The sequence below is a fragment of the Wyeomyia smithii genome, chromosome 2 (assembly GCF_029784165.1).
Source record: "Wyeomyia smithii strain HCP4-BCI-WySm-NY-G18 chromosome 2, ASM2978416v1, whole genome shotgun sequence".
Classification (NCBI taxonomy): Eukaryota; Metazoa; Arthropoda; class Insecta; order Diptera; family Culicidae; genus Wyeomyia; species Wyeomyia smithii.
Window position 1 is genome coordinate 220,460,930 of NC_073695.1, and position 18,646 is coordinate 220,479,575.

The 18,646-nt window shown below is 35.9% G+C and overlaps 1 protein-coding gene across 40 annotated transcripts in view; it reads left to right on the forward strand.

The window, feature by feature from the left end:
- Positions 1–18,454, forward strand: part of LOC129722556 (protein muscleblind) — a 745,426-nt gene extending 726,972 nt beyond the window's left edge. For 24 of the 40 annotated variants that reach the window (XM_055676090.1, XM_055676091.1, XM_055676092.1 and 21 more), the window contains 2 exons: positions 1,487–1,598; positions 12,128–18,454. In XM_055676090.1, the coding sequence (XP_055532065.1) occupies positions 1,487–1,598; positions 12,128–12,279 (264 nt within the window). In that variant the 3' untranslated portion in view covers positions 12,280–18,454. The remainder of the gene's footprint in view (positions 1–1,486; positions 1,599–12,127) is intronic. The other 16 variants (XR_008727624.1, XR_008727621.1, XR_008727623.1 and 13 more) reach the window with 4 other exon arrangements.
- The last annotated feature ends 192 nt before the right edge of the window (positions 18,455–18,646 follow it).

Below are 18,646 nucleotides of genomic sequence, written 5' to 3' on the forward strand. Positions count from 1 at the left end.
AACATTGCGATGCATTTTATTGAACACACTTTCAACGCATAATTACAATCTAGAGAGCTTTTATTTGAGTCTTCAACTTTGTAACTAGATCTGCTCGCATTCTTCAGCGTAAGCACTGCGCTATTCTAATTCTCGTTAGACGGTTCACTTTTTTTCAGATAAAAATCCGATCAATCAATCAATCAAAGTATATCAACCCAAACTTGCCGATGCGGTGTAAACTTTGATCCACAGCGAAACCACCCGGGGACCCTCCACCCACAAGAGACCCTACCGAATATAAACGCTTTTTTGTACACAAAAACTCCCCCACAACCCACGCCTACTATACAAGAAACCCACATGAATGCGCTTTTTCAAAGAACAAAACTACCCGCTCAGCGCCGCAGCAGCTTTAACGTATAAAACTTTTCTGTTAGCATCTTCCGTGATCTCGGCCGCTTGCTTGGTGGCAGCAAACAGCAGCAGCACTGCTTGAGTACAATTTTTTACCTCCTTTAATTTCGTTTTCTAGATATTTCGAGGACAATATTAGATACATAAACACACACTGCTCCCCACCCCCCTCGAACCCCTACTATCTCACATAACCCATTTTCGATACTGCCTTCAGCTTTCTGTTATAGAACAAGCATCAGGAAAGTTTCGATTTCCAACTCGATGGGCTGCCGCTGAAGAATGATTGCCTGCTGCTTAGTATTCTATTATCTCACACACCATAAGGAAATCAGCTTCTCTTGTACTAACTGTGCTTATTTAGTTGTTTTTTGGAGAAAACAATTTTCTTGGCTTTTTTATCATTTAAGGTGTTTTTGTTTAATCGATTCTGTTGGTATAAACAATTCGGTATAACATTTGATAGGTCTTTTCGGATAGGAGTAAACTTTTAAGGCTAGACAATCAAAAGTAAATCAAAACAGTGAAAACACTATGGAGAGAAAAAATCAGACTACCAACCAAGCCACTGTAACATTCAGTAATGTCGGTTTCCTAATTGCCTACCACAAAAGCAAAATGAGAGATCTAAACAAACAGCAAACACCACTGTGGATTATCCCCAATCACAATCACTATTGCCAGAAAAAAAACTACCCTCCATCGAATACTAACTATTCCTGCTCCCAGAAAATTTAACCTTAAGTTCTATTAAGCGAAATCGCATCTGAATCACCATCACTACGATCACCAATTCATCTCATTACCTCTACTGTTTTCATCCGATTTTATCTCCCCACCTTCGCAGTGCGCCCACCACCATTCCTATTCATAAGTTAAACACCAACCACATCTTCAGATTTTTTCTATGTTAAGTTTTTTTTCTCATTTTGTTCGTTCCGTTTTTCGTTCTGTTGTTTTATTATCAAACCAACAACCAAAACATAACCTCTCTCTCTATCTCGTTCTATCTCTCTATGTTCACTATATATCACCATTTCTCTTCCATCACGCTGGCTCGAGTGCATATTAAAGCTAAACTAATCGAAAGTCTGTCTCTCTTGTCCCCCCGTTACAGTTACTGGACACCCTCCCGGTGTGCCAAGATTTTAATAGATCGATGTGCACGCGTCCGACCTGTAGATTCGTACATCTAATGGAGTGTAAGTATATCTTCAGCGCTAATAAAACCGAATCGTAGCAGCGAATTGTTCTAATTTCAAATAAAATAGGTACTTCAACAATTACTTCGACTTTGTACAGAACCCGATTTAAAATTCTGCTCGCCAGAATATTCAGCAGCAAAATTATACTTACACACACTGCTGTTTGCTGCCACCAAGCAACAAAAAGATACTTACAATCATCGTATGAAAAATATTGTCATATTATTTACGCAATGCTACTCGCCTTGATATCGTTATTAATCTGTCCAAACAGCTCTCGAAATCTTAAAACACTTAGAAAATTAAGACAATCATTTTCTTAGTGAGGAAGGGTAGGTTCGTAAACAAACACGAAAAAGTTTGAAGCCGTTGCTAAGTGATGTTTCGTCTCCATTCCACTAAAGATAAAAACACGGTGCTCCCACAGACCGTTATTATGAAAAAAATGCATCAAAGAATCTGAGTACACCATTCGATTCGTTATGACGTCCAGAATCTCTGGTCAAAATTTCAAAATCATCGTACGGTACATTTTTGAGTAATGCCCTTTTGAATGTCGTAAAGTACAAAAAAGTGATATTAAAACAACGAAATACTCAATGTAAAGCACGTTTTCCAGCCACAATTTTATGAAACAACTTCCAAAATAGTTTCTACACATTCCAAGTATTATATTTCAACATATTTACAATTGGTGGAAAGAATTATTTGAAATTCCCACAGTGCACAGTGGTCTGAAATCGAAAAATCGTCATCGTGCTAGATTTGACTATGAAAAATTGATTTTATGTACTCAATGTCTTCGGCAAAATTGTTTCATAGAACAAGAACTTACTTTTGGCGTTTTTGGTTTTTGATCAATCCACCTAACAGTTAGATAAAAAAAATATTTTTTCTAATTTTCAATATACCTGATTGCTTCCTTCAGCAAAGTTATGGGAAATTTTAAAAGAAAATTAATTGCTGAATACTGCGATGTCCTATCTGTACGTTGAACACGACAAAAAAGAGTTTTTTGTAGAACACCCCTCCTTAAAATCAGTTGATGGATTGATCGAAAAACCAAAAACGCCAACATAAAGGCCTTGTTCTATGGAACAATTTTGCTGAAGACATTGAGTACATAAAATCAATTTTTCATAGTCAAATCTAGAACGATCGCGATTTTTTAATTTTTAATTAGATCAGTGTGCACTGTGGGATTTTCAAATAAATATTTCCACCAATTGTAAATATGTTGCAATATAATACTTGGAATGTGTAGAAACTATTTTAGAATTTGTTTCATAAAATTGTGGCTGAAAAACGTGCTTTACATTGAGTATTTCGTTGTTTTAATATCACTTTTTTGTACTTTACGACATTCAAAAGGGCATTACTCAAAAATGTACCGTACGATGATTTTCAAATTTTGACCAGAGATTCTGGACGTCATAACGAATCGAATGGTGTACTCAGATTCTTTGGTGCATTTTTTTATAATAACGGTCTGTGGGAGCGCCGTGAAAAAAAAGCTTTCATTACTCCCCGCCTACTGCTGGATCAAATAGTTACGTTATATTCTAGACATCGTTCAAGGCTCATACCTGACCTTCCCCACACACACGAAATGGATCAGCATTGAACGTCCTTATAAGTGTTCCTAGAACTTTTTCTTCCATTTGTCCCAAGTTGTAGGGCTGAAATGTTTCATAACTTCATTTCTTTTTTCGTGTTGTTTTATATTTAACTTACTGCAGGAACAATTTTCATAATTATCAGTGCGTTCCAAAGCCAACTTGAACTTGAAATACTGCAAACATCTGGCAACCCTGACAAACGACTTTCGATCTTCTTCTAAGCCTAAAATTGTCAAACACCATCCAATATGAGTATTCTGGATGTCATTCGGAAATCCAAAATGGCGACTTCTGGTTTCTGTAAAACAACCTAAAATTACCAATACAATAAGCGTATTTCCGTTTTGTGCGTTCTAAGAATATAGATGTTGTATTTGGAATAATAATTGAATTTTAAAACGTGAAATGAAATGTAACATGTATGAAGCGAGTTGTGCTTAAGAGGCAGTGAATTATAAGAAATGATTCTTAATTTTGAACCCTTCAATCGCGAGTAGCACCAAGAATGTTCAACTGTATAATCTAAATAATATGAAGAGTGTCATACAAAAAGTGCACGTTTTAAGTTTTTTGAACACCTTCGATGTTCAGTTGTCGTTAAGTTTCAAGTAGCACTTTTAGTAAGCACTTGTATCAAAATATCTTCTCAATTTTCGGGACCAGAAAGTCAAGACTGACACAAATCAGCAAAATCAGTTGTTCACGCAATTGTATTCCAGCCCAATTTGTGACAATTCAAATTATTCAAATTATTCAAATTATGACGATTGACAAATTATGAATCTGCAAGTTGGCCTCTCTTAACTAGTCAAGAATGCTGATACAGAGTGAAGGTTGAATGAGTTTCAGATCCTCTTTCCCGAAAGTTGGACTGTTACTTGCTATCAGACGCTTTCCGAAAAGGCCAAAGTCTGAAACAGTATACGGAAAAAAAATTGTTTGCCCTTATGGTCACTATAGTGAATGAAAACGACTACCTGCTTGTAGACTGATCCCTTCAACTAATCCTAACGTGTAAAGGGTGTCCAACATCAAACTGCATCACGGAAAAAAACGCTGTAGTAAGGGGTCATCCACATACCACGTGGACAGTTTTTCAACGATTTTGACTCCCCCCCCCCCTCCCCCACCGTAGAAAACTGCCCATATAAATTCTAAAAAAATTGTATGGACCGTGGACATTAGCCAACCCCCCCCCCCCCCAAAGCTATCGACGTGGTATGTGGATGGCCCCTAACCAATCCTTTTCAAACTTTCGGACAGTAAAATATAACCTATTAGTAAGATTTCGGCATATTTATTTCATTTAACTTCACTACGCTCCTACGCTACCTACACTACCTTACGCTCGACTTTCAACTCATTATGTTTTGTACAACATCTAGCTGCAGTTTTTTCTGTGCGGAAATCTTTGTCTTCATATCCTCCTCAGATTTGACCTCCTTGGGTCGCTTTCGCCTGCTTCATAATTGCCCAGTGTTTTTCGATATACGTAAGTTCCGGTGCGTTAAGGGGATTCATGTCCTTGGGTACGAAAGTGAACCCGTTGGCTTCGTACCACTTCAAGACACAATTAGAATAGTGGCACGAAGCTAGATCCGGCCAGAAGATCGTAGGTCCCTCGTGTTGCTTAAAAAGAGGAAACAGACGCTTCTGTAGACACTCTTGAGGTGAATCTTTCTATTTACAGTAGTCACGAACGACGCAATTTGTTTGCCACATGAGCAGATCGCTCGCTAAATCAGGTAAACTTTGAAAGTTTTTGCTTCCTAAGTTCCTCCGGAACATCAAACTTGTGCTGGGCAGTGAAAAACAGTAACCCCGGTAGGGAAGTCCGCCATCCATGATGAGACAATGAATTCCGCGTAAACACTTTGACAACATGCTTGTGATCCTGATCACTAACAGAACATCCATTCATACTGCATTCCTCCTTCCGCCCGTGCTCAGAGTTTCGGAGTAACGTTTAATCACACGACTCACCGTTGATTGTATGATTACGGTTTTCCAAGTGCTTGCGTAAAATCAATGCGACGTTGCTTTCGGGTAACAGCATTTTCCTCAATGGTTGAAAAACTGACAGCGATAAAAAACCCAATAAACCCACTTGGCAACACGAAAAGGCTTGGACAGCAACGGAGAAATTGATACAATGGTAACAACCCCTAACGTGACATATCTGCTAAAAAGTCTCCGATTGATTTGGCGACTACTTCTTCATTATTATATTCTTCATGTGTAATGAGGTAGGGAACATATTCTAAGCAGCTTTAGGAACCGCCTGTGTATTGAGACGAAATACTCGAAATGTTTTAGGTGAAATTCAAACAGAAGTATATCAATCTGTTCTCTAATTTTTTCTCTGTCAGTACTTGTTTCCAGATTGTAAAACTAAATTGGCGAACTTTAACAATAATCGATTAAAGTTACCAATCAAGGGACACGATTCCAATCACCTCGAACCTATTTTAAGCAGTTTCCATCTGTTTTGCAGGCGTTTTTTTTTTTTTCAGCACCCGAAGTGGCTTCTGAATGGCTGCAATATAGGTCGATTTGTTTCGAATGGTGATTGTTCACAGATTTCTTTGTGATTAACGGTATTTCTTATATCCGTAAGACAGCTAGACAATCAAAGTTTTCGTTTCCATCATTGAAATTGTCGATATTGATCAAAATTCAGGAGTTTAAGGCCTGCTTTCTTCGACTGATTATAATAGGCGCCACTGCTTAAGCCGTTCCCTACCCTACATGTCTACTCTTCAAATCTGAAAGCAGGAGAAAAATTCTCTGGGGACCAAACCTGAAAAATGGAAAGGTAATTTGGATCTTGATTCAATAAAAAAAATTTCATCGATTTTATCAAATTATGACACAGTGTAATATCTGGAACAAACAGCACTTTAGAATCGTTCGAACAACGTTATGTGAAATGTTGCCAATTGTTTTTTTTGCGTGTCAGTCGAGGAATATTATTTCATACGCATCTTAAAATGGAGACGCCACAACCCTCAGCCATGTGTTAAGCGTTATTACATATCGATGTTGAATTTCATTTTTGTTACCATTTAATAGCCTCATAGCTTGCAGTTTACCTCCCACATATTTTAAAAAGTAAAAACAAACTTAAGTTCGGATTTTCTGAGAAATTTGAAGAAGACCGTTATTATTTTAAATTAGGTGCGCAGCCTAGTTCTCTTTATTTGTCTATAGACAGCGCCACACGGAGTCAAAATTTACATTATTATCGAATTTTCATGTACCTCTGATTTTTTTTCGCAGAAATGTTGCCAATTGAATTATAATCAAGGATCGGGAAGTTAAAAAATATTTCATCGGCGATTTTTTGAAAAACTTGGATTTTATTTTATTCAGCGCAACAATTTTTTCAACAAAAAAAAATATTCCCACTGACTTCACTAATGTCAGTCATATTAACATAGGCAGCAATCAGTGCATTTGAGGGTAGTGCAGATTTCATATAATTTCAAAAATTTAACAATTGAGTCAGTCATGACAAACAGACGTACCACTCCATACAAAGTTCTAAAAAAATGTGGTTCCGATTAATTTGTATACGTACTGGACATATTCCGCAAATGATAAACTTTCAACCCTGTTGCTGTTTCTGGCAGCACGGCACGCGACTGTCTACTGAGTTAAAAGGTAAAAGGGCTGATGTGCACCACCCCTTGCGGCGGGAATATTCCGCGTAATTGAAACTCATTTGAATTGACCGTTATTTTGATACATGAATGTAATTTCATGGCATCTCTGTTTGTCTATGATTTAACCATAGGAAATCACAGCAACTTATGCATTCGAGGATAGTGCAATGTCACTTCATTTCGAAAATTTTACGAATAAACCATGAAGCTAGACCACGAGAAGTGTAGAAATTTGGTTTGCGCCTTGTGCTTCTAAAAACCAAATCTACGAAGAGAAGTGGCGGCAGTGGAAGAAAATACTCGTTTCTCACTTTCACTCACTTTTTACAGTTGTTATCTTGGGGTGTACTGAAAGTCCAAAGGTAAGTAAAATGTGATCTAATTATGGTCAAATTACTTATTGCTGACGCACCTTTCCGAACAAGGTCTGAAGCATCGTGAAGTGCACGTTCACGACTACAACGAGGATTTTTAAATATAAATAACTTTGAATTTTTCAAAGGAGAAATGTGTTTTAATGAATTTGTTTACCTAATCCGACCAAGATTGAACATTAGGGAAACTTTCTCTACAAAAACATAAAAACAAACTGGTTTTCTGGATTCCCGTACGTTTTTCCTGCATTCCCATAAAAATTGTTACATCTTAGTTTTATTTTCTGTGCTGAGCGCCTTTAAATTAAAAAAAACATGTTTTCAAAAAATCGCCGATGAAATATTTTTTAACTTCCCGATCCTTGATTCTTATCCAGTTGGCAACATTTTCGCGAAAAAAATTTAGAGGTACATGAAAATTCGATAATAATCGAAATTTTGACACCGTGCGCCAGCAGTAAGTGCTGGTAGATTCAAAGATTTTCTTCAGGTGTCATATCTCCCAGATGGTCTCGAGGTACGATGCTGGCCTAACAAGCCAGTCGTCGTAGGTTCGAGTCCCGGCTCGGGAGAGACTGTTAGTGTTAGTAGGATCGTAGCGCTAGCCCCGCAATTGTCCTGTACACTTAACAGTCGGCTGCGAAGTCTTTGTATAAATAAACAGAAGGTCAAGTTCCGAATCGGAATGTAGCACCAAGGCTTTGCTTTGCTTATTCAGGTGTCATATATTTTAAATTTTGTAAAAAGTCTGATTTTCAAAAAATCGCCGACTGAAGCACATCGAGAGTTAAAAATAAATTAACGAAAATGTTGCTCTAAGAGAAACAACGGTCGTCGCTTTGAAGACGGAATTTTGATGTTGACTACTGTTCGCGTGGAAGTAGGCAAAAAAATCTTTGAAAATACCTAATTGGAGGGATTGTTCGATGAGGATCCGTGCCAAACGCAGGAACAGCTTGCTTCGGAATAAATAGTTATCCGCCACGCCTTTTCTAAGCGATTGCATGCTTTGGGAATGATTCAAAAACAAAAAACTGGCCACGATATCGAGCAGAGATACGAAAAAGTGATTCTACTGCATGACAACGCTCCGGCTCATACTGCCAAAGTCGTTAAGACGCTCAGATGAGAACTCCTATCGCACCCACCATGTTCCCAAGGTACTGCGGTGTTTAATTATTATTTACTCCATTCGATGGCACATGGTCTGCCTGATCGTTAGTTCTACTCATATAAAGACGTAGAAAAATGACTTGATTTGTGGATAACCTCAAAAACAAGCACTTTAATCGTTGAATTTTATTGGTTTTTTTTTGCACTCAAAGCGAAGCCTAACATTTTCCACTGTCGGTACTCAAAAGCCTCATCAATGTATTTGGGTAATAATTCAAACCTTTATATCCAACGCCAATCCAATCATCAAATAAAGGGTAGCATAAAACAGCATGTAAGACGGAGCAGTTTGTGTTATATAATATCCTACTCTGAATTCTGCTTGCCGGAGAATAAAGCCACAATAAATGCCGTAAAGGTGTAGACCAGTTTTGTTGGGACACCGTTCTTGAGTCTAAATTGCCACAACTAGTTGCACTCAACCGAATCGAACGCTACTTTGAAGTAATAGAACGCAATGTGACTCTCATGCGACTCCTACAGTTCGAGTTTTCAACCATCGAACTTTTAATAATGGTCCATGCCTGTCGTTAGTTTTGTAAAAAAATTACATCTGAATTATTTGAAAAAAGGTGTTTTGACGTAGAGCTACGTTTACTTCGAACTTTGAGTTTTACATGACGATGGATGATAGCTTTGTTCGAGGTGAAGCGATAAGCCCAGCGGGCAATTACCGATTATTGTTTTGAATAGATTCATGTTGGTATAATCTCTAAGTAACCGCATGAGTTTTGCATTGAATTTTTATCTAAACTGTCTAATACATCTTAAGTTGATCAGAAGTCGTTAAGATATCATTTAAGTGGAAAAACTAGTTTTTTGACAGTATTTAGATAAACAAAGTAGTTAAAAAGCGATATTTTAAAACTACGAAAATACGAAGTTCCCGAATGTGTACTCCCGATTCTGAAAAATATGTGTACTTGTACCTCAAAACATGCCAAAACAAATGCACAATTTAAAATAATTTGGTTTTTAAAATTTACATAATTTTGCCATGAAACCGCTCTATTTCGGAGCTGGTTCAACAGAATTAACTTCCTTTTTAGAAAAATTTGTATTATTGCTATGATCTAAAACTTTCTACAACGTTTCAAGTTGATCAGAAGTAGATAAGGTATAATTTAAGTGAAAAAACTAGGTTTAAGGTAGTCTTTTGAGAAAGACAGGCATATCTCTTCGGAGATAAAACCTAGGAATTAAAATAGGTGTCTTCGGCAAATTTTCATGGAATTGATAGCTCTACAACTTTGCCGAAGACAGAAATTGAATACCTCGTAAAATAAAAAAGTTAATTTATCTAAGTTTAATACTAGCCTTATAAGCAATTGAAAGCAATCAATTCTGAACAACTCTTCCGAAGACACCAAACCCCTAAAATGTAAAGAAAAGTGAGAAAAGACTTTTGACCGTTTTTTTTTTTTCAAAACGGCCCTACTGTGCACCGTGCCCCAGAGTGCTGAGTCGAGAAAATTTCTAGCTCGAAAATATCCTCCCGACCTGATCGAGAATCGAACCCAACATCACAACCGTGTGGGAGAGTGAGCCCAGAACCACGGGGACCTCCCAGGTGGTCTCGAGGCACGATGCTGGCTTAACAAGCCAATCGTCGTAGGTTCGATTCTCGGCTCGAGAGAGACTGTTAGTGTCAGTAGTACACACTTAACAGTTGGCTTCGAAGTCTGTGTATAATAAACAGAAGGTCAAGTTCTGAATCAGAATACAGCACCAAAGCTTTGCTTTGCTACTACCCAGTATGGGTATTTTCAGAGTCGGGAGATGGAGCCGGGAAACGGAGTCGGGTATCTAGAGGCCGGAAATCGACTTCAAATGCCATTCTGAATTCCAAGATGGGGACTTTCAGTTTCTGGAAAACAACTTAGAGGGGACTGATGGTAGTTGATAACGTGGACGCTCTCTCTAAACCAGTACCTAACCGATTTGGCTGTTTTTTTTTTTTTTCAACAATTAGAAATGGTTTTTGTGACTCGTTACATTGCCGTTTTTGAAAATTCCAAAAATTGTTAAAATGGAGGCCATTAAGATAAAAAATATTTTTTTCATGCAAAATCACTTCACAAAAAAAAAACATAAAACATCGAAAAATTCAGATATCGAAAAACTGCTATGTGACAAGTCAGACAATCAATTTTTATATGCCAGAAAAAATTCAGTCACATCGATCCAGTATTATTATTATTTTTCAACTTTCCAGAGTAGAGTCTTTCCTTAAAATGGTCGGATGCAACCCAATATCGGTATTTCCGGAATCTAAATGTTTTCCTGAGATAAGAGATTAACTCCAGACGCCATTTTAAAATCCAAGATGGTGATTTCTGTTTTCTGAAAAACATCGAAGAATGGTCATTCCGTAATCAAGATGATGCAAATTAAATAAAATAAAAATAATAAAATAAAGTAAATCAAATCCAGACACCATGTTTAATCCAAGTTGGTGACTTCTGGTTTTCGAGCATGAGCAAATACCACCCAATAGGGTTATTTCTATGACTCAAAAATGGTCGAAAATCGACTACAGAGACTATTTTTTAACCCATGGTGGCAGCTTTCGGTTTATGGGACATAGATACCAGTTTGTATCTCTTCAGGGCCACCACTTTTTTCAGAAGTGTTGAATAAAAGTTATTGACAGAAACATATTGATACAAGATAGATCGTAGTTTTAGCGTCTACCCTTCAAAGAATAAGAATACCTTCTTCTTCGACGATGAGGCGATTGCTTGCCTAACAAAAGACACATTTGTTACTCCATTATTAGTAACGATTATGCCTTTTGTTCTGTAATCAATCGTCTCATCGTCAAAGAAAATGCATGACGGAACGGCGTTACCCTTTTTTATGCTTGTAATCCATTTACAACTACGCCACGAAACCAAGAGATTCGTTGGCGATGAGCATTTATCGATATGATAAAGTTTGAGCGAGTATCGAACTGCAGGGCTTGAAACAGTCATTTCAGTATTTTTAGTGAGTCACAACGTGGCTCCAGTGAAAATATCTTCAAAGATAAAAAATCTGAAGAGTTGTTTGCAAGGCCACGTCCCGCAAGGTTGACATAAGGCATACATAAGTTTGTTACAAAACTTTCTTGCGTTCAAAAATGATCACAGGGGATAAGTTCGCTGTTATTCTACACTTTTAATTGGGTTGTTTAGCTGTTCACGGATTTCTGAGTATTATATATCAGCTGAAAGAGTGTAATTTTCTGAGCAGAACGTGATTTTTCAAAGTTTTAGATCATTGTCCTTTGATTTTGTGATAAAGAAAAAAAATCGCTCTAAATCGCTTGAATGACAGTTGATATATGGGCGAACTGTAATTGTAGCGATTTTGAACAGATATCGAGCAGTTATAATTCGTGATTTAAAAACCGAAGGTCAACGATGGAAAATTTTTGAAAATCACGTTTTGCTTAGAAAATGCAGATCTTTCAGATGATATAAAAAAAAACTGATATAGCTAAACAACCCAATTGAAAATCATTTATTTATTTTATACCAACACTTCAGCTGTCGAAATCAATACAAGAACATTCGAGTAGTTTTCTTATGAACCACTACCTAAATCACTACCACGTCGATTACATAAATGAAGAACAATTCGTTGCAAAAGGTTCGTTTTAGTTAACAAAAACAAATTCTAATTTCGAACAATTTCCTCCCTCTCATTCGCAGGTGATAAAGTAGAAGTATGTGATCAGCGCGTGGCGGTCTGTCGTGACCATGCAAAGGGTATGTGTAAGCGCAAGCAATGTAAATACTACCACATACCGATCGTACTGCCACCAGCGAACGTAATGGCCGCCACGACAAAACTAGCAGAATAGCGGATAAACAACATTCATTTATTTGAAATCCTTAGAGCAAACAAAAAAAAACAAGAAGGAATATAAGTACACCCTACTCGACCCATCCACTCTCATCAACCACCACCCACGAAACAGAACTTGCATTACATTATAAGTTGAATCTAGGCCCAGTGTGTGTGACAACATCGAAACTCGCCACAGTGCGGGCAGAGCAGAGATTTGAATTTCCCATCACGTGCGGTGCAAGTAGTAAACTAAACTCTAAATCTAACTAGAAAAAATCAACGAATGACATCAAGTAAAAAAAAAAAAAAACAAGGAAGAACAATAAATCAGAACCAACAGAAAGCAGTACCAGAGCCTGTCCAGAATAGAAATGTTTTGCGCAAGTGACAAATGACTTTTTCGTTACTGCATTCGAACTATTATTCCAAAACTCGATTATGTTTTTGCTTGTTCGCGCAAGGTTTACTACTGTGTATTATTTTTGGACAAATTGTGAGTTTGTATTTGTAAGTTATGTATCAGATCAATTTATGTTTTTTTTTCTCCATATTACTGTGTATGTAGTATATTGTTTGTTTGAAAAAAAAAAAACTTGGAAGGAAAATTATAATCATCAATTGTATAATCTTGTGGTTGGGTAAATATATTTATAAGTTGAAATAACACACGACAAGCTCTATGAATTATACATTTTCCTACAGGTATGAATTAGGAAATAATTAAGAAGGTGTATTAAATTTTGTACTAAGTCAATCGAAACATGATTCCGTAAAGAAACAACCTATACAAATTTATTAGAGTTATACATACAAAAAAAAAAACAAACAATCCACTTTTAGATTTACTTTCTCGAGGAAACAAAATCAAAGGTCAAAATTAAGCAAAACAGAGAAAAAAAAACAGTTATAGAAAGTTTTACATTTCAAATCCTGTGAAGCGTCCAGTAGATTTTTTGCTGAAAAGTGTCATTAACTGGCGTTCTTCAGAACATGCAACACTTCAACTGATTGATTATATACACGAACACACATTAAGCTGCAACCACATAAGCGTTATTTTCAAAACACGTTTGTCACCAACACTAACACTCAGCCACACACACATACTAACGAATGCCGGATACACTTCTGTTCCCTCCGCGGACCGACATCAAAACAAGGTGAAAACAAACAAAACAAACAAAAGTAAACTCAACTACTAAATGATAAATCACGTCCTATTGGAGCAACGATACTGTATAGTTTAATTGTTCGTGTTAAATATCAATACAAAAAGCGGTGGAAAGTAAGATTGACTATACAAAAAAAACACACAGACACACACAAACGGAAAAAGAAGGTGGAAGATAATAATACCTCTCTATTTTTGTAACTTTATTTTTTTCTCGTACGATTATTTACACATAATTCGTTTGTTCTCTGTTTTTGTTTTAGATGTTGTGATTCATTTTCATATTGTTTAGTATTATTTTTCTCTTGAAGAATTTTGTTTTAGATGATACACACATACACAAAACTAAATCAAAAGTATTCCTACTACAATCTCCTACGTGTAAGAACTAAAACAAGCATAAAACATATTAAAAAAAACGACTCTCGAACAACAAAAAATCTATTGTACTTTTAAAGTTGCTTCGAATCGTATTATTACATTTATAATTTCCGAAAAACTATTGCATCGTTTTCCTCTTGTTGAATTGATTCCTTTTATTTTAAACTCGTAGTTGTAGTACCATTTAAAGGGAACGGGAGATATGTATTTATAATTAAAACAGTGAGAATTACAAAACAGAAAGCATGGTGAACAGAAAATTACTCCGAACGATTTCAAGTTGCGTTCAAAAGCATTCAAAATGTTTTTGAAAAAGTAAGAAACTAGTAAAAACTAATCGTTTTAAAACCACAACAAAAAAAACAAGAAGGTAAATTAAGGCAAACAGAAAAAAATATTAAAATAAATACCTAAGGACAAGTAAATAATAAAACAAAAATCTTCTAAACGAAAACTGGAACGACCGAGCATTAAAGAAAGAAACATGGCTTGCTTTTGCTGCGGGAAGGGATCCCATCCAGTCACGATTACTTTGTTAGCTTATTCTTTTTTGTTTGTTTGTTTCGTTCTATTACTGCAGCTAGCTCCGTTTTATTGCATTTTGCGCTGTCTCAATTTACAAGCAATTTTTAGCATTTTTCAAACTTTCGCTTACTAAAAGTGGACTGGACGACCGAAGAGTTGCTTGCTCGCGGATTCTCTACACGAAATTATTTCCGATTATTTTAACCTCCTCAAATTTGCGGTGCTTTTTGCCCGCTCTTAGCGGGTTCAAAAACCGATTGAAAGTTAATTCCTCGCCTAGAGTAGGAGCACTCCCATGCGAGCGCCAGTCCACCGGCCGCATGCTAATTTCCACTACTTTGAGCTCATTGAATCTTTGCTTCGCTTGGCAAAATTTGAAAACAAAATTCATAAACTCGGTCGAGGTTATGATATGGCACGGAAGAAACACATAAAAATAAAAGGAAACTATGTGAAAGTGAACCAAATATGATTTGTCAAGACTGAAAAAAGCTAAGATTTTATAAAAGTCTTTCTTTGCGAACAATTCAATATGAGAAAGAAAAGGTAGGGAAATAACAAAAAGGAACCCATCTGAATTGGATGTTATCGAAACAAAACAAGAAAAAAAGAGGGAAGTGAATCATTACTAGTAAGAGAAGCGGCCGCCCGAACCCAACGCGACAGTTCTGTTCGGTTCGACTTCGCCCAGTTGGCACATATCTTCGGAGAAAATGGAAATTATGACTGTCTGGTATCAAACTGGAACTAAACGAACTAAGAATATTCCCTGTGTGTGTATATTTCCTAACTTGGTTAGTTCTTTGTTTTGTTTGGTTACCTTTTTTAGAATTACGTGACTGCCGTTCGAACCCGCGAAGGATCGCGGGAGGGATATCCGAGATGAATGTGTATTTAAGATCTATAGGAGAAGTACGGAGGTTAGGAAAAGCAAGCAAACCTAAATATGAATTAAAAAAAAGAACAAATATTTTTTAGATAGCTAGGAGATACATTTATATATTATTATGATTATTATTATTAACTAAAAGGAAATCCCCAATTAAGAAAAAAGATCGAAAGATGAAACCGTGGAATTGTATTTTAACAGAAAAATCGGAAATTCACTGTTTCGACAATTATCCGAAGACAAAAAAATAAAAGAAAATGAAAACCGAACTAACAGAGAAACAGAATCTTACGATTACAAACTGGAATGACGACTAGCTTTGTAACCTTATGCCAATCGATGGCATCTGGTTCAAGTTTTAGTTCAAGCGTAAAATAAATCGAAAGCATAAACACCAGGAACCAATTAATTCGAACAAAAGTATTTGTAAAACAAAAAAAGTTCAAGCCACTAAAAATAGTCACACCGCAAACCACGCAAGGTCCTAATAAGTTCCTTTTTGAATTAAATTTTTGACATTGGCAAAATCTTGTCTCACTTATCAAAATTAGGCGATAGTTTTAGTGATATCGTTCGAAATTTCTCTCCCACAAAGCTGAAGAAAGAATTTGGACGGTTCGCTCCAGTTTCATATTCCTTTGTTTTTGATGCAACAAAACACAAAATTATTTCGAATGATAAAACAGCAAATACTGTGATATATTAAGCATAAAAAGTAAACGGATAATAAAACTCACTCGGAAAACTGATTGGAACTAAATTCCCGTAAAACCCAGAGAAAAGCGCTAAAACTTTAAATTTTAGTTTGAAAAACCAAAATTTCGTGTAAAGTGCGAAGCCCACAACACACATTTTCCGCGTCGTGATTTTGTTTTATACTGTCTAGTCAACGCAAAGAAAATCAGTTATGATCATTGCCATTTTTTGCTTGTTGTTACATGTTGTAGAAATTAAGTCACCGAAAGTCCTTTGGCTGGGTGTTTCTAAATTTTGACCCCATTTGAAATACTCATTTTATCGTTATTATCTCGGTTAATTTGACTGTCGAAAATTAAGTTTCCTATCAACCCTATCAACTGCGTTACGTTCTGTTTCATGACTCCGAGTCGCGTAAACAAGAAGAAAATAGAAACAGCAAATATGTGGGTAAACTAAAAACAACCCTAGAAAAGTGACGAAAACATTTAACATCCGAAGCGACAAACGTCAGCCGTCGTGATTCATAAAAAATCACATCCCGACACATGTTAATAACAGTCACACAAAAAAACAAGGATAATACAATAAAATCATCATTTTTGCGAAGGACTATTCCCCCAACATGTTTCCCAGTTTCACCATGATAAACTTTTCAACTCAACACAAACAAAAAATAGACGCTGAAATAACCCTGAACACTGAGCTAACTGAGAAAACAATAACAACAACAAGCAGTTGGTTTAGCCAGTTTACACAGACACGCAAAGGCCCACAATTTTTTTTATAAATCTCATATGAAAACTATACACCGCAAGGTAATATTATTTCTATAAAGAAATATTTGCATCAGAAACAAAAAAAGAAAACAAATATTCTAATTGAAATATTGAAAGAAAAAAAAAACAAGATCTTAATAAAAAATAATCTGTAAGATTTTTAGTAATAGAATATTATTAAAAACATTACTCAAAATACTTTGAAACATTGTATGAATAAAATTACTATTATCATTATTGATAATAATACAACACATATATGAAAGAATCACAAAAAGTATTTCAGTTTACTTATTGAAAAGTAAACCGAGCGATCACTGAGGAGGACAGCAACTCGATTTGAACCTAGTACGACGAATAGAAATTTCCCGATGAGCAACCAGAAAAAATGGAAAAATACACTCAATCGACAGACCTCAACAATCGTGTTCGAGGGCGGATGCAGTAGAATAGCTTTGCTCTAGTACAGCAAAACTTTCCCGCAGGAAAAAGTAAATGCAAGTCACCATCACCAAATATCTAACAAAACGGTAACAAAAGCATTAAGAAAAAATTGCGCGTCGCCCATCCTAAAATAATTAAAACCGATAGCAAAAAAAAACACGAGCGAAAATAGCAAAGCATAGGAACTCACGCGCTAGAGAAAACTAAAACCGGGCATGGCGCACAGATTGCAGACGTGCGCTGTAATCGTAGACTTCTGTATCGAGAGACCCGCGTGCATTCACCACTGCGTCTGTGATAGTTCTAAAGAAAATTTTAACGTACTAGATCAAGTCTATGGAATTAAGGTGCGTTGTGCGTAAATGGAAATTCGCATTTGTATGAAGTAGCAAGAATGAGAATCAAAAAATCAAAAAAAAATGCAAACAAACGAACATAACACGGAGATACGCTCTGGAGCCCCGGTGGATCCTTTTACGATCCTTCCCGAGACAGGCTATCAAAAGTGCTAACCGGAAACAAAAACCCATCTGAGACAATTCCGAGAGGTAGCTAGAGTGTTCCGCAACCGGACTTCGAACAGCAAGAGCCGGGGTCAGAATAATTGGAAGGCAGAATAAAACATTAAATTTTAAAACAAGTAATGAAATAATGTTAAACGATAAATTGTTGTTGATAAAAATAAATAAAAACATCACTTTTATTATTAATGAACCTTAAGGAAAAATCCTATGATTAGTTGTGTAGCAATTCTTTGATTAAGTGATTAAAATACAATATAAAATAAAATTTAAATGAACACATGAGAAAGTATCTAAATTACCATAAGAGAAAAAAAACAAAACAACCTAGTGTTTTCGAGAAACCGAAGCAAAAAATATGAAAATATAAAAAAAAATCTTACAAATTATACATATGTTCCATTTTTTAAATATATTGAAAAACAGTATGTGAGATAAAAGTAAAACTAGAAAGTGAAAGAAAAACGAAAAACTGATCAATCACTGTGGAGTCTAGAACACTATTTTCCCTCAGTTTATCTAAGCGACCTGTACACCGATATCGGGTTGTCAGGCGAATATGTGAAGAAGGAAAAGAAAAAACAAGTAATAATGAAAATAATAATATTAAAGTACAACCACATTTATTTTTTTCGATGCATGAGAACAAGAAACCACACACACAGGCACTTACATTTATGCGAAAAGAGAACGTGACACAAAAATAAACTGAAAAGTAAGAAAGCAAACTGATTTATGTACTAAAATTATTTTCAAAATAAAAACATTTCAATTCAAATTAATGAGGCGGTGGTTTTTAATTTGAAAAAACAAAAAGAAAATAGATTTACTCTGAAGGCAAGGAGGTAAATATTTGTTCTCCAAAATCGCTTATATAACAGGTAAGTAAGCAGAAAAATTCTAGAAGCTATTCAACATTACTTCGAAATGACATCTCTGACAATTTTTTGCTGCATTTTTTGTGATTCGTGCAA